This window comes from Rhipicephalus sanguineus, chromosome 3 (assembly GCF_013339695.2).
Source record: "Rhipicephalus sanguineus isolate Rsan-2018 chromosome 3, BIME_Rsan_1.4, whole genome shotgun sequence".
Taxonomy (NCBI): domain Eukaryota; kingdom Metazoa; phylum Arthropoda; class Arachnida; order Ixodida; family Ixodidae; genus Rhipicephalus; species Rhipicephalus sanguineus.
In genome coordinates, this window is record NC_051178.1 from 169,816,894 (window position 1) to 169,833,028 (window position 16,135).

Below are 16,135 nucleotides of genomic sequence, written 5' to 3' on the forward strand. Positions count from 1 at the left end.
TTCGGCAAGATGTACATATGACTGTAAATATTTCGCTGTAATATACCTTCAAGTTTTTATTACCTCCAACCTGCCTCCTGCTTCATCGACGTCGATCATCTCCTCGAGGGGACTTCAATCCACATCAATGAGAAAACGAACAAGAAAAAACATAACTGGTTGGAAGCATTCAACAACCTACTCGTTGCTCAATTCCCATTGTGTGACGCCTGGTTACAGAACTCGCGTTGTGCGACGCTTGGTGCTTATTTTACTCTTCTACCACGCTATATTGCACGTGTTAATGTAGTTCCTTCCCGACATGAAGCCTGTATAGGACCTTTTCGCAAAGCAATTTCAAGCACCGGCATGGCTCAGAGGTTGAATACTGAGCTCCCACGCAGAGGACCCAGGTTCGAACCTCGTTCCATCCTGGAATTTTTTTCTTATTTCGAGCGATACTGGTTACGGACACCGGCGGCGGCGGCGGCGGACAGCTATACGGCGCCAAAAACAGCCGGTGAAATGATCTCATAACAGCTTTCGCTGTAAAATAAGTGCGCTCGTATTAACGAGGATGAGAAGAAACAGCAAGTTCGCGCCTGCCCCCATCGACTTCAGGTCCTTGCCTGTATTGCCCATTATATTCTCCTTATAACACAGCCAGAGGACGCTGGCTTAGTGCTAAGGCTTTATTTAAAAAAGAGAGTGCAATTTCTATACGTACGTATTCTGTCGCAGAAATATCAGGGGCCGAATTCACAAAACTGCTCTTTCGTAAGTGCGTTTCCCCATTGATCAGCCGGATTCGCTAATGCCATGTCCAGCATCGTGATTGGCTGAAACGTTCTGTTACAAAATTTTTTAGCTTAAGACGTTTTTGTGAATGCCGGCCCAGAGTCTTAAACTACAGCGAGGTGAGCTTGTTTAGAGAAGTGACCTTCGGTAGGTGTTGCTTGCCCTATATGTCCATTAGTGTTTCCGGAGACTTGTTTGCAGTGCTATAGCTCACGCTCTAAGCGCTCGCTTCCTCTCTCGCGAAACAACAACAATTACCAAGTCGACCAGCTTACCGTGTTAATACAAAGGGCGTAATACGATGGCCTTGGAGTTATTTCAGTGCTCCGGATGACAATATTTAGCGCTAAACGAAGGACCTCTTTCTCAACGCTTCACGAGGTCAAAAAGCAGTAGGCTACGTGGCCTGTACGCGAACGTGAGAGTACGTGACTATCGTACTCTCGCGTACTTTCAGCGTGTCTATTACGTCGCGCCTGTGTTATTCAGCGCAATGACGAGTATACAAACGGATGCAATGGGCTGGCGGCGTGTTTCCTACCAGCAGCGGCACCCACGCGCAATGCACTGCAGGCCATCTATTTGTGCCCGTGTTACAGGAAATAAAACCAAACGAATAAAACAGACAATCAGGCCAAGGAAAGCATAGGGTATATTAATTGCTTTCTTAACTGTAGTACAGTTATTATGACGTAAATTGAAATGCATTAAAGTGGACGAAAGATCACCCTTTCAGTCGGTGGGATCAGAACCCACAACCTTTGAACGTTGCGGGTTCAGATCCCACCGATGATTGACCCATAATAATAATAATAATAATAATAATAATAATAATAATAATAATAATAATAATAATAATAATAATAATAATAATAATAATATATGGGGTTTAACGTCCCAAAACCACGATATGATTATGAGAGACGCGATGGTTGACCCAACAGGCCGAGCGGCAGCGTCCCTGTACTCCAGCATCGGAGCAATGCCCGACCGCACTGTTCGCTGCATTGTCGTACTTGCGTAGCGGTGGTTTGAGGAAAGAAAAGACGCTCACTTCTGCAACCGATGAGGAGCACGGCGCAAGTTCACTGGCAGGGAGGGGTAAGGAGAGTGACAGAAGAAATCAGAGAGAAGGGACCAGCTTCTCGAGAAATGAGTACACGGAACAACGAGCGCCAGGTTTGGGCACCTCGTTCCCCCCAAGAAAGAAACAGAAGATGCCTGGCAGCACTGGGAATCGAACTCAGTACCTCCTGCATTGGAGACGGACGCTCTAACCCTTTAACCTACGGTGAGGTATCGAAGCTGACGAACAAGTTGTTCATACCGGAAGCGAGGGAGAGGGGCTCGCGAAGGTAGCTCCACGTAAGAACAGCAAGATGCAGTCGCCACTTTATCCGTACGATATGTATACGGTTGGCATATTTATTTATTTATTTATTTATTTATTTATTTACTCTTTCAGATATCACCTATGAAGAACTGTCTGTAAATGCATCAAATTTACACAATATTATTTCAACGCACTCGATATTCCATTTTAACAAAAATAATGCCAGACTGCGTTGATGTAAGTGCGTTATAGTAATTATTCGTAATTAAGTTGTAACTAAATATCTATTTATACTGAAGTCAGTCATGCTCTGGTTTTGCATAAATAAAATAAAATCTCAGGCTAGATATACAGTGCGAATTCGTGTTCGGTTATGTCCATTTCGAGCAACAACAAAAAATTATACTTTTGTCGTGGCTCACGGGAAGCGGCACGTCGAACTACTCGTCGAACATGGTGCAGCCTTCCGCAAAATGATCATATAGAACAGCACGCTGCAAAGTAAAGTTAAATGGAGACGCATTTATTATGCAGGATGTTCAATTCATCAAAAGGTCAATGTATCTTGAGCTTTCTTGGCCACTAGTAGACACAACCAGCAAAAGTAAATGGTGTACACAATTGTGTACAAAGCGTGACAAAGGTTTAAGCGAAAGCCTTAGACGCCTCATCAAGCACGAAAATTGACCGTCGGCGTTCCGCGGCGTCGGGAGCAGCACGGGTGAGGCAAAAATATCATCATCATCACGTGATGACGTCACCATATGACGCCACAGATCGCAAGAACTTGTGACGTCATCATGACGTTACAAATTCTGGCGTGCCGTTAGGTGACGAAACGTCACACGATGCCGTCATCACATGACATCGTAGCTTGGTTAAAGGTGAGCCGATCACGAAGGCAATGCAAAGCCACTCTACGTGCACAAAGCTTTCGGAGGGTGGCGGGGAGGGATCAACACATCGACGGAGAAGAAAAAGAAGGTGGCTTTCGCCTTCGAGTCGTCTTAGGTGAATGCACAAGGGAGCCTGTGAGGTTTCATTTATTTATTTATTTATTTGTTTATTTATTTATTTATTTATTTAACTGCACATGTCTGTGCAAAGCTGCTGCACACACGATGGTTCCGCCCCCCGAGGAGGCTTGCACTAAGATACGTATGCCTATATCGCGCCTTTCTTTTCGACGGTTCTTTCTTTCTATTACTGAATTTTCTGCTTATTCTTAATGAAAAACGCTAAATCGAGCCCTTCCGGGAAATTGGTGTTGCCTCCCCCCCTCCCTCTTCCCCTTCTTGGAATCATTACTCTACGAGGCCATGCACACGGATGTGCGAAGCGAGAAAGCTTTCGCCGGATACGAGTACAGCTCAGTGTCTAACTTACCGTGTCCAGCTCACGCGCTATTAAAGGGTCACAGCAGACCAGTCATCCGGTTCGGTATGGCTCTTGGCACGGGCACAGTGCCAGTGAGTGCGTAGGCGAATAAGAAAAGGAGCCGCTGCAATTTGCAAGCAAAAAAAATCGAGTGCTCCAGGAGTTTTCACTTTCTTCCAAATTTTACTGGCATGTTTCCAGAAGTTGCATATACATGCATACTGCATAGAAGTTGCATATACATGCATAAACGCAGTAGAGCCGTTTCGCCCTCAAGACTGCCATAAAAATCCCTAGAAGGAGAACATAAACAGACGTCGGAATAAATAGAAATTTAATAAGTGCGTCCCAAGGGCGAGGCCGACTCTTTCCGGAGAAAAACTCTACACACCAGGGGCCGAATTCACAAAACTTCTGTTTCGTAAGTACATGTTCCCATTGGTCACTTTCCTTCGCTGATATGTCCCGCATCGTACATGGCTGAAATATTCTCTTACGAAAATTTTTAGAGTCGGACGTTCTCGTGAATAAGGGCCCAGCGGCCGAAGTCACATGTTTTTCGTTAGTAAGTGCTCTTTGTTATAGGCCTGCCAGATCGGTCAATGATATATCCACCGTCAGCATTGGCTTAAATTTCATCTTGCGATTAATTCGAGACCACGTCGATTTTGTGAATGCAGGCCTGCAGGACTGTGGCACAACAAGGAGCCACCGTGTAGCCGAATATTCGTGCGGCAACGTCCGAGCACGAAAGCTATAGCTGGCTGCTTGAGTCAGATGAAGTTGAAAGCAGCCGTGCGTCGGCTACCACATTTAATTCGACGACAGATATGCGATTACGTAAGAAGAAAAGTATGCCCCCTCGCTATGTCTGCACGCAAACTCTGAAACACTACATTGTCGGCAGTGCCGTCAACCGAAACCACAGTTGTTAGGAAACCTGTTTTCGTCATCGACCTGTAACAATTGCAGCTGCTTCGGCAACGTCGATTGTTGTCGAACACTGTTGCAGCCACCACGACAGCGCCTTTGGAAGGATGTTTGCTTACGCCCAGAGGATTGAGCTTATTAAGAGTACGGTACATGCCACGGGTTCAGAAGCCTAATTGACAAGTATTTTCATTCATAACGTTGCGTGGGCGCTAGCCGGTCGCCTCCACGATTGCCTGGTGTCCACTTTTTACGTATTTTAGCGGCGTATATTCCGGCGAGCAGTGGGGGTGGAAGTCTTGGAGTTAATGTATACACGAAGGCAGAGAAACAATGTAGCGAGGAATGCACTACAAATGAATGCACTGCGCCAGATACTACGCAGCTCAGCGAAGCTCTTGGTCTTCGCGTTGCTCTCAGCCGCGAAATGCGCGAGAGGCGAGTGGATGCGATGGGCGAAAACGAAGAATGCCCGCTTAGCCTGGCGTTCGGTTATGCGTCGCCCACGACGTTGGCAACCGAAACACCGCGAGTGGGACTCCACGCGCGCAGTCGTACACGCCCCAGCTGGCTCTCTCGTGTACGAGTAGGAATGCGGCGAGTATACACTGAGCAATGCCGCCCAGCTAAAGCGCTAGCTCGTGACGCTATGAGCACGGGAATTCCGGTCGGCCGTGGGCCTAAGGAAACGAGAGTCCGTGCTCCCGCGCGACCTGTTTTGCTTTGTCAGCGTTTCGAGCAGTAATTTATCTCCTAGTTCATCTTTCTGCTTCACCTGTTCGAAGGTACGCGTATCGCGAGTGCACGGGTGGTCCCTGATTGTTCGTGTTTCCATGACCTCCTGGGAATTCAACGCTCTCGAAGCATCTGCGTGGGCACAAACTGAATGTTTGCCGCGAACTACAAAACACCTTCGCCCCCACGGGTAGGCAACACCGCGTTTTCATTTTTCGATTTTACGGTCCTTTAGGACTGTATATTGATCCATGCGAAATAATAGGCCATGTAAATATTCCAATTTTGGCTCATCAAAACGACCAACCATCTTAGAGGTTTGGAAACGTATGCAATGAGAGGGTGAATGCTTGTATCGATTAAATCCACAGAAAAAGCCCTGTACTTCGTCAAATTAAGCGAACTTGCAACTCAGGTATTCACTACCACTCAGGAGCAAGAAAACCTTTTTAGACCTTTTCTGGTGAACGGTGTGCGCGTATGCCCAAGGAAGAATTTAGCATTTCCTCTGCGGGCGCGGGCCACACGCTTTTCTTCCCGTAAAGACGTGTTTGCGGGCTAGTTGGTCATCTGTCATAGTGAAGGAATAGAAGCACGAATCTAGGAGGACGGGATGAGAACACGCAGGTGACTTTCCTCACTCTACACATAATAGTTCGTTTTGGGCGACTTGGTTCACACTCGGAGAAATGCAGCGCGAATTAGACGAAGACAGGGGACACAGGGAGACAAAGCTAGATCGGCGCTCACCTGTGCCTGTTTGCGTTTCTGTCTTCGTCCAAGTAGCGCTGCATTTCTCCGAGCCTGAATCTACAAAGAGACTTTACAACACAACAAGTTTCTTATTTAGTGCGAAGGTAAAGTGATATATATAGCATGAACAGTAGATAATAAAATTTTCAACCACCCACGCATCTTTATGCAATAAAGTGCAATGTGCTGATGCGTCTGCTCATCTGCTTATCTAACCATGATTATGGAACGGAGCTCTGAAGTAGCGTGGTTACAGAAGAGCTAGCAGTAACCATTACAGCGACCAACATTTGCGTTGAATACAAGGGCCAGAATAACGGACCTGAAGTGTAATACTTAAGGATCCGCACATAAACCACCGTTCTGACTCTGCAGCCGCGTCTCGTGAGCGAGTGGGACGCTCTGAACGCGCTCAGCAACGACGACACAAGGCATCCCAAGGTAACCGCAGTAACGAACGTGAATGCAACGTCGCGCTTAGACAGATAATATCGCGCCATCGGTCAAACCACCCACCCGCCCATTCTTTCCCGTCTTCATCAGAGCGCACAGACATCCAGCGTATATGAACGAGAGAACACTTTACCTTGACTTGCCGCGATCACAGGCAAGGACTCTTCTGGAGTCGCCGCTGTCCGGCGCATTACCGCCGTTATCGCGCTGCCTGATCGAGAAGCTGAGAGACCTGAAGATCGCCGAAGCGGCCTTCCTGACACCATTCCGTCTCGACCAGGATGACGACGACAGCTGGGACTTTGACTCAACAGGTCGACCGGCAGCAGCGTCCTTGTGCTCCAACGTCGCAGCCATGCCACGACCACACTCGGAGCGAGCCGCCTCTTTCAAGAGCAGCCGCGCGAAGTCATCGACAGCGTCCTTTACCTCGGCACGGCGGCTACAGCCTCTGCGCGATCACGTCCTTGTCAAGCACCGCAAAACCAGCGCAGCCTGAGAAGCACATGGTCGCGGTCGTCGCGACTCCTCCTCGTCGCCTTCTTCTCGGTTGGGAAGACAGCCTTATGCGGTAATAGTCAGGCGTGTCAGTTATGCAAATTTTCTTCCGGTAGGTAGAACCCCGCTACGCTATACTCTCAATAGTTCCACGACGAGAGATTCATCCCTGCACCACCGGACGCACCAACAGACGCACGACAACACGCTTCAGAGAGGGGCGGGTGACAAGGCCGCCACAGATGCGGCCGCGGTCATGTCGACGACGATGCGTCGCGCTCCGTCCGGCCGAGGTCGTGGCTACGCCGTGACACTTCCGACGAGCCGTTGGGGGACGGGGGGCAGGTCGAACGGGGACGTCCGGCGAACGCCTCTGCACGGACACTTTCGCCTGAAAGTGAGAGTGCTCGTTGTCCTCGACTTGGAAAACGTCCGGGTGAAAGCGACGCCGGGGACCCGGTCTTCACGCGTCGCCTTCCGTGCGCTCGAAGATGCGTTGTTCAGAAGAAGCTGCGGCAGCAGCGCGTCTCCCACACCTCGTGGCTGCCGCCGCCGCCGCCGCAGCAGCAGCAGCCGCCTCCGGCGCGACGCGCGTACATCACGCCGCCGCCGAAAACACCCTTCGCGAGAGCGAGAGCCCGCGGACAATCCGGTTTTCCTTTACGCGCGGGCCGACACCCACACCTGTTGGTTTTCCTCTCGAGCCATTTTGTGCCGCGCCGCCGATCGGAGAGCAGCCGAGCCGTGCGCAGAGTTATTGCTGTGTGTAAAGCGGCAGCGTCGCCGGTGGGAGTTGTGTGGCGCGTGACCCGACGATCCCGTCACAGTGGCGGAGAAAAAACAAAGGCGTCGTTTGCGAAACATTCTGTTTCGAGAATTGATGGAGCAGATATGTTCGTGAATATGAACGGCAGCTGGAACGTGCTTCCAATCAGTCAAGATCATCTGATAAACGTTGTCAGAAAAAAAAAAAAACAAGTGGTAGACGAAACCATAGAAGGCCATTTCGCTTAACTGGTAGACAAACTGCAAGTATAAAGCAATTTGAGCGGAGCTTTCTTTATCGATCTCACCACAACATGGCGGTGCTGGATTCATCGACGAGTTATAACTTGGTTGTAATACAGTGAGAGTGTAATTGTAAATTGGGCTAATGTTGATACCGCTGTATATTATGTGTTGTCGCAAAAGTTTTAATGCGGTATACTACGCGTGCCACCCCAGGAGATAGTAAATTCAAAGAACTGATCGTTTAGGTGTATGATGTTTGCTTAGATTCTGTGCCTCTTTCTCTGGGTTTGGAGTCAAGTGTCTCGCCCAAAAGACCTATAGAGGGGATTATCTCAGACCTCAATGGTGCGCGTTGTTCCCCACTACGGCGTGCTTCATAACTATATTGTGGTTTTGGCACATAAAACTCTATGAATTATTATTATCTATGGTGCACAGAATAAAAACCCACTAAGAGCAGCAGCGACACGTCAGCAAGGATCTTAGGAAAGAACTCACGTAGTCGCGCTAGTTTATAGGTCCCCACTTTCGACCACATATGAATGACATTTACAAACCGGTTGCTCCGCATGGTAAAAATTCATCATTCCCTTGCAAGTAGTGTACACTCGAAATACCGCAATGGTTACGTTTTGTATTTCACAATAAATACACCCTTGCTTCCAATTCCACTTGCACCAAGAGACCAACACCGTTTGCTATGGAGGTGCAAGACCCCGCCGTGGTAGTCTAGTGGTTATGGTGCTCGACTGCTGACCCGGAGGTCGCGGAATCGAATCCCGTCCGCGGCGGCCGCATTTCGACGGAGTCGAAAATGCTAGAGGCCCGTGTACTTGGGTTTAGGTGTACGTTGAAGAGCCCCGGGTGGTCGAAATTTCCGGAGCCCTCCATTACGGTGTCCCTCACAATCATATCGAAGTTTTCGGAGGTAAAACCCCAAAAATTATTCTGGAGATAAGCAATCGCAGGTATGGATATGATAAAATGTGAAGCGGCGATCAGCCTTAATTTTTTTTTCAAGCAATAAAAGAACTTAATTCTTCCGTATAGACTCAACACAAGCAGTGGAAAGATAAAAACAGCTCCAACTAAGCGGAAACATGGTATATATACAGGTCGTTTCAAGAAACGTGTCCAAAAATCCTAAAAATATATAGAAGCGCAATAATTGTTCGCTGCCTTCATGATTACTTTTTCCGTGACGGCAGACATCCTAACATGACCAGATAGATCAATTACGGGAGCAATTAAGGAAATTCATTTAATGAACTCTTAATTAGTACAGCCTGTCAGGAAAAATGGGAGAATTGGAGCACTTCCTGCGAAGAGCCCATTGCCGATCTGAGATTTCTAAGAAGCGGACACCGGCAATCTTAGCAGAGTTATGAAAACGGACCAATTTCGCCGGAGAAACACAAACTAAAACGCGGAAGAGCGCTACTACCTTACTATTTTGAAACGTCCATAATGAGCGAGCGTGGTTATATCAACCAATGTCGATCGACTTCGCTTCGTGGGTGTGCGGGCTGTGCTCGTGATTATAGTACGGATGGCGCACGTACGTTAACGAATGCAGAAGAACTGACGCCACTGTATAGTCGTGGTAGTGAACAGAGTCGTCATCCTGTTCGTCTGCTAGTTACGCTCACGCGCGCTTCGGTTTCCGTTTTGTCGGTGAATTTGGTCACATTTCATTACTCTGCAATAACTGACTGAGGTCACCTTTTCTAAATCTCAAAGCGCCAATAGGCTCTTCGGAGAAGGCCTTCGACTCACCCCAGGGGCGTAGCCAAGGGGGGGGTGGGTTGGGGGGGTTCAAACCCCCCCCAAAATTTTTCAGTTTTGCTTGCGTATATATACATGCACACATACAAACGCACGCACGAACATACAAAAAGTATGGTTGAACCCCCCCCCCCCGAAAAAAATTTCTCGCTACGCCCCTGAATCACCCATTTCACCCGACCACCTCTCTCTCATTCGAAAGATGATTAACTTAATTTCTTTAATTACTTTGTTAATTGATGTCTCTAGTCATCTTACTTTGTCTGCCGCTACAGAAAAAGTAATTATAAACGCAGCGGTCAATTATTCCATTCCCCTTAGTTTTGAGCATTTTAGCACACATTTATTAAACAGAACTCCAAGCAGCGATTCTCATTCTCTCCTATACTTTAGACAGCCTCTAACTACAACTGTCGCCAGAGAAGACAGAATCGCTCAGCGTAGATGGAAAGAGACCAACAAATCCAGACAAGCAGATTACACAACACATCGGTGAAACAGATATCACGTCTTCCAATGGAAAAATTAGAATTCTCGGAAGCATAAATGGCTAGCTGCAACCGCCCCCAACAATGGATCTACACTTTGAACCGCAAATGAAATCCGGTGTTACACATGATCCGACACATTTCAATTAAATATCGCGGAGCCAGGCAGAACGCATGCCATACACTTGCAAGAGTAGTGGGAGTAGTTGGAAGGATTCTGTACGAGGCACCCGTGTATGATTTCCCCAGTCGAGATCTCACCGACACCAAAAAGTTACACAGGGCAACCCTTCGTATGATCACTGGACTGCCAAAGCACAAGAGGAACGAGGACCTGCTCAAGCTAGTACCGACACCACTAATACGGGACATCATAAGTGAAGCACAATTTCGCATACAATGCCGACTACGAAACACACCACAAGGGGAAACAGGTCATGACATCGGATAACCGAGCCCACGCGAAGCCAGTGGCTGCGGAACTGCTCACAATGCCACTATGATCGGAGCAAACGACGTCCTATTGCCAGACGAAATATGAAACCCAGAAAACTACTTTAGAAGAGACTGGAACATAGGAGACCTCAGAACGTCGTTGACATGACGCCACACTCAGAGATGAAAGAGCCAGCATGGCCTGGGTTAGCCCATCTGCACAACACAATGGCTACCACACTTATCGGTTTCCCGGCGGTGGAACTCTTCACACAGATTTATTCGCAATATGGGGGGCTGTCAATACTATTCCCCTTGATTAGGGGGGCGTCAATAGTAAAAGAATTCACGATCGTATTCTTACAGATTCGTATGAAGCGGTAACTGAACTAACGGCGCCAACCACTGAAGATCCTGTGGCCAACGGCACTAGGAGAAAGCTAAAAAGAATTAAAGACACCGGGACAGATGTTGAAATTCTCTGGGCACCGGGACACACTCGCACGGACGGGGCAAACGCAGCCGCTCATGCGGTCGCCGCTCAAGCGGGCGGGTTCGACCACGTATGCAATTCCCCACTCCCTAGCTCCTCGCCACACCCAGCAGACCAAAATCCCGACCTGGGCAGAAGGCTCTCCTAGCAGAGCGCATTTCATTCGCACTAAAAAGAAAGCAGACAGCAAAAACAGACTACTGGAAGCTACACCAACGCGCATGCTAAATGACAAGCGTGGGTCTACTTGTCAACAAGACATTTTTTAAAACAAAGTTACGGCCAACTCCGCATACACACCACACATACTAGACAAATGGCAGCAAGCTACCCGACCTTCGAGTGAAAATACTTCTAAGCGATGCACACGCTGTCAGACGCTGTGCCAAACATATTTAGAACATCTCACTTGGAGATGCGCAGCTTTCTCAAAAGGCAATCGGCACATTCGACATCTGCTGCACGCCGACATGAGAGCTATACGGAATTTAATACAATCTGACCATGAAGCACAGAAAGTGCTCGCAATATACGGTAGTCAAAGTGGCCTGTTTCGAGTGTTGTATACGGAGAGGTCGACTGACTCGTGCGAGGGCGTGACATGAAGTTGCTCATCCCCCTTTAATGCCCTTACTCCTTTCGCACCTCATCCCCCAACAGCGGCCAAGAGTCGTCCTTTTCTTTCAATAAAAGTCACATTCATTCATTCATAGAAACACGCTGCATATATACATAAGGTTACATACTGTCTGCATAAAATAAACCCCATAACGTCAGAACATACTGTATTACGGCAGGCATATACACAGCAAAGAAGCTTCTCCTCAATGAACTCCATAAAGGAAATGTCTGGAAGGGCGGTGGACTTTTCTGCAACTGAATGGCTTCAGGTCTTTGCAGGCTCTTCTCTATAAAGTCTCGTTTGTCGAGCTATTCCACATTTCAAAGGACTATAGCGTCCTGTTGTAGCGAGAAGGGCGGAGTTATCGGGAGACCCACACTGCCGCATGCCCTTGTTTCCAGACACACAAGGCGGCCCGCACAAAGGTATTCCGGGGCGAGACGAGATGTGCGCGGGCGTGCCGGAACCACACGTCCGGAACCCATCCGCACCTCAAGCCTGCCGAGCACACGCCTATGGGCATCTTCCGCACCGCTTTGTACACGTCGTTCTCTTTCTGCGCGTGTATGTATGTGACACACTCGCGCACGTAAGCACACAGACACAAAACGGGAAAGCGAGCGCACAATAGACTTTGCCTGTGCCAAACGAGTCGAGCTCTGTTGTCGGGTGTACGCCCAAATCGCCACCGCGTCAAGCTTCCTCAAAGTTATATCCGTTGGCGTTTAAAAGTAGATGCATTTTTAGCCAGCGCAGTTAGATCTTGCCGCGGTAGCTATTGGCGGTGTCGTAACTCTGCCAGCCGCGCCCTGCGCACGTGGACAGGTGCATGCCTCGGCACGCGCGCGCACACCCTTTGTCAAGACGAACGAAGTGTTTGCGCGTGTTTGACGGGGGGCGTCGGCGCGTTGAGTTGCGACCGTGGACCGAAAAGCAAATAGCGAAACGGGCTGTGAGGCAAGGTAGTCTCCTCCGCGCTTCGCTGTTTACCATCGCTGCAGAAGTCCGTACTATTGGAGTGCTGACAGGCAGGGACCTATACCCGCAAACTTTTCGGCGCCGCTTCGGCATGCGCAATAAAGTTGGCGTATTCGCCGGGGCGAGCGCACAAGCAGATGTCGCCAATCGTCGGGATGCGGGAACAAAGCCAGAGTCGTCGATCGTTTGTACGGAGTGCGCGTGGGCTTTTGTCATACTCCGTTGGAATGTTAACGACGTGCCTCCGGTCAGCAAACAACGAGAGAAGCATATTCCACGCTTGTCAGCGGCAACAAGCGCCGTTTTTTTTATTTTTCCAACTCGCTTAAAATTTCATTATAATGAGCAAAAACACATAATTTGTCTTTTGTGCGCCGCGTTTACGACGACTTCGATGGCCAAAGATAAAGGAAAGTTACAAAACTGGCAAACGGCCATTATGCATGGTGAGCAGTCAACGGCGTTCAAGAGTTATTTTCTAGTCTCATATTCTGTACCATCCATTTTCGCAGCCGCGTATGCATTGCCGTGCTTGGTGTTGCTTAGGCAAGCGTTCTGTTCCGTATGCATCACGCCGAATCTACATAGTTTATCTTTCGAGAGTTACAACGCTCTTCAAGGTTACGATGTTCCCAACGCAGAGTGATCTGCGTTTCATTATTTCCCAGAAACGAAAATAGAAAACTCGTGTTCAGTGAGCTCACTCCGTTGACCAGTTTATTTGGGCATGACGGGGAGTCTGAAGGGCCGGTTATTCGCAAGAAGCAGATGACCCTCATCTATATTTCGACATCATGAGGGCCTCTTTTGCAACTTACGAAACAAATGTAAGGCGAAACTAACCTTGCAAAGTTGTCAGAGTAAAATCCATGAGCCTGGTTAGAATAGTTCTGGCGAGCTCTTACGTGAGTCTGACTTAACGAAGTCAAGCTTCTGTGTCTTCGAACACTCATATCAAAGCATCGTGCGAATTGCTCTAACTCTTACTATCCTACTGTGATGGGAGAAGTGCGTGAATATTGTAAGTGCGCGAATATTGTGTGTGGTGTGACGGAGCCGACTTCGACAGAGCGACACGGGAAGAAGCGCAGCGGCAAGACTTGCGCGAAGACGAAGACGACGATGGGTTGTGCCACGAGGCCACGAGTAAAAAAGATTTGGCGGGCCGAATGACGTAGCTGAAGGTGGGCACGAGAAGCCGACGCGTGGTGTGCGAAGCCGTTCGATCGGGCGGAAGGAACGTGGAGGCTGGTCGTCAGCGTCACGGTCGGGTGTAGTCCCGAGTGCCTGGCAGAGCTCAATGGTCGGAGTGGCCTGCTTCACTTGGCCTCAACTTCGACGGCGAGTCCATGGAGCCAGCCGGGAGCTACGGCAGCCACCAGTAACACCGTCGGGTGTAGACCCGAGTGTTTGGTTGTGGTCCCTTGCCCACACGTTCAATAGAAGACTGCGTGACTTGGGCGTCCACGGTCTTTGTTCCACGCCATCTCCGTCGAGGCATCCACGTGAGCGGTGCCCTGCTCTTCACCGAACTCCGACGACAACGGCAGTCCCGTGCTGACATATCTTCCGCGTCGACGTGTCCCGCGTCGGCGCATAGAACTCACCGGTGAGACTGTTTCGATCAGGCTAGGACTAAACTTGTTCATATGTCTTCTTTGGTTTCATAGGTTGTAAAGTGTCGTCTTACTATTAGTGTTCGTTGTTGTGTGTGTTATGTTCGTGAGTTTCTCCATAAAGCGAAAAAAAAAACAGAAAACAGCCTCGCCTTTTTCTGGAGAACGTTACTGTCTTCGACGCAACGTACTCTTGTCTCTTGCTCATTCTCGAGAATCCCATCACACCTACATATGTTACGTGAAGGTCCACTAATAGAATGGGATAGAAAGAGACGAAGACGAGACTTTAAAGGTCAGCGTTGGTCATCTTTCGTTCTTCATAGCCAGGGTTTACGGGTCAGCTGCCACCTCGTGCAAAGATCACGTGCTACGGGACGCCCGCTGGCGAAAGGAGTGCTCCACACTCGCCGCCTCGGCTACGAGTGGCGCTGGCTAACACACCCAGGCAGGGGCTTAGCTTGAACAACCCCCCCCCCCCCCCCCAACCACTTGGCTACGCCAATGCTGCCAGAGATTACATACACACACAAGAATACCAAACAAAGTGGGCAGACGTAGCTCCTGCCGACGTCGCTCAACTGGTAGAGCATCGGACGCGTTATTCGAAGGTTGTGGCTTCGGGCCCCACCGTCAGCAATGTTCTTTTTTTCCACTTTAATTCATTTCAATTGATGTCGTAATTACTATACTATAGTTAAAGAAACACAAGAACAAATAATGATCCTATGCTCTCGTCGGCTTAACTGTCTGCTGGCTTCATTTAGATGTGTCTAAGAAAAGAAACGTGCCCCTCCCTTCTTTCGTTTACACACACTATAAGTGATATTGAAATAAGATAATCCAAGTTCACGTATTCGACAAGATATCGCCGGGCGACTCTGAAGGTCTTACCGAGTAAAACGTTTTTTCACAAATCATTACACAATACTGCAGCAAATGTTACAATTAGAAAATATATTTTCTTTTTAAATTAGATGTAGGTTGGGTCTTGTTCGTTTCACTGTTTTTATACACCGACGCATACGTACAGTATATTCAACGATTAAGACTTTTATTTTTTCCGCCCGTCATCTGACTATATATAGCATCTGCTCATGCCACATTCGAATCGCCCATAAATTCCGTCTCTCATTAGCGTGCCGAGGAAGCCGCTTCGAGACAAGGTGCCCAGGCCCACTAAGAAGACACCGGATTCGAATCTTATTGATTTGACAATAAAGTTTACGTTGTTCTCCTTCATTAGCATTGCTCTCTAAACCCAGCAAGAAGAAGAAGTTCATTTCTCAGATTACTTAGTCACTAAAGGCTTGCCAAACTGCTGGGATAATGGATCACACTCCTTGAAATTACTGAAGAAAAAAATCATGTTACGTTGCATGGGAATTAGAGTGCCCTAAGCCTTAGGAGCACGGCGGGAGAGCTCGGTCTTTCTTCTTTTCATTTTTCGCACCCACGGCGACGGAGCGTTCTGTTACAAATATGGAGATATACATAGCATAATTGATCAAAGCACCTTCAATACCTCGTATGTCGACCATCTGTATTTTCGCAAGACGGACTGTACCTTTAAGTGAAACGTCATAACTGCACGCTTATATCTGACCTCCTACTGCAAAATCGAAGGATGTACTATTATGTGAAATACGCTATAAATAACGTAATAAAACAAGAAAGACGGTCAAGGGAAGGGTTCACAAAGGTCAACTTATTTTATAGCGTAACGTACCAAGCGCACTGCTTCCGACCGTTACGAGTTCTTGCTTTCCTTTCTACCCGCATTACCGGTTACTGCGAGGTTAAGGCTACCTTCGATCACGATCTCTGTCAGGTTTGCTACATAACTAGACA

General features: G+C 48.3%; 1 protein-coding gene across 2 annotated transcripts in view; it reads right to left on the minus strand.

The window, feature by feature from the left end:
* Positions 1–16,135, minus strand: part of LOC119387650 (RING finger protein nhl-1) — a 61,030-nt gene that overhangs the window by 19,203 nt on the left and 25,692 nt on the right. The window contains exon 1 of one of the 2 annotated variants that reach the window (XM_049413601.1): positions 6,492–7,193. The exons of the other annotated variant lie outside the window; for it this stretch is intronic. Coding sequence (XP_049269558.1) covers positions 6,492–6,715 — 224 coding nt within the window. The 5' untranslated portion in view covers positions 6,716–7,193. Of the gene's footprint in view, positions 1–6,491; positions 7,194–16,135 lie in introns of those variants that run through there. 2 annotated transcript variants of the gene reach the window in all.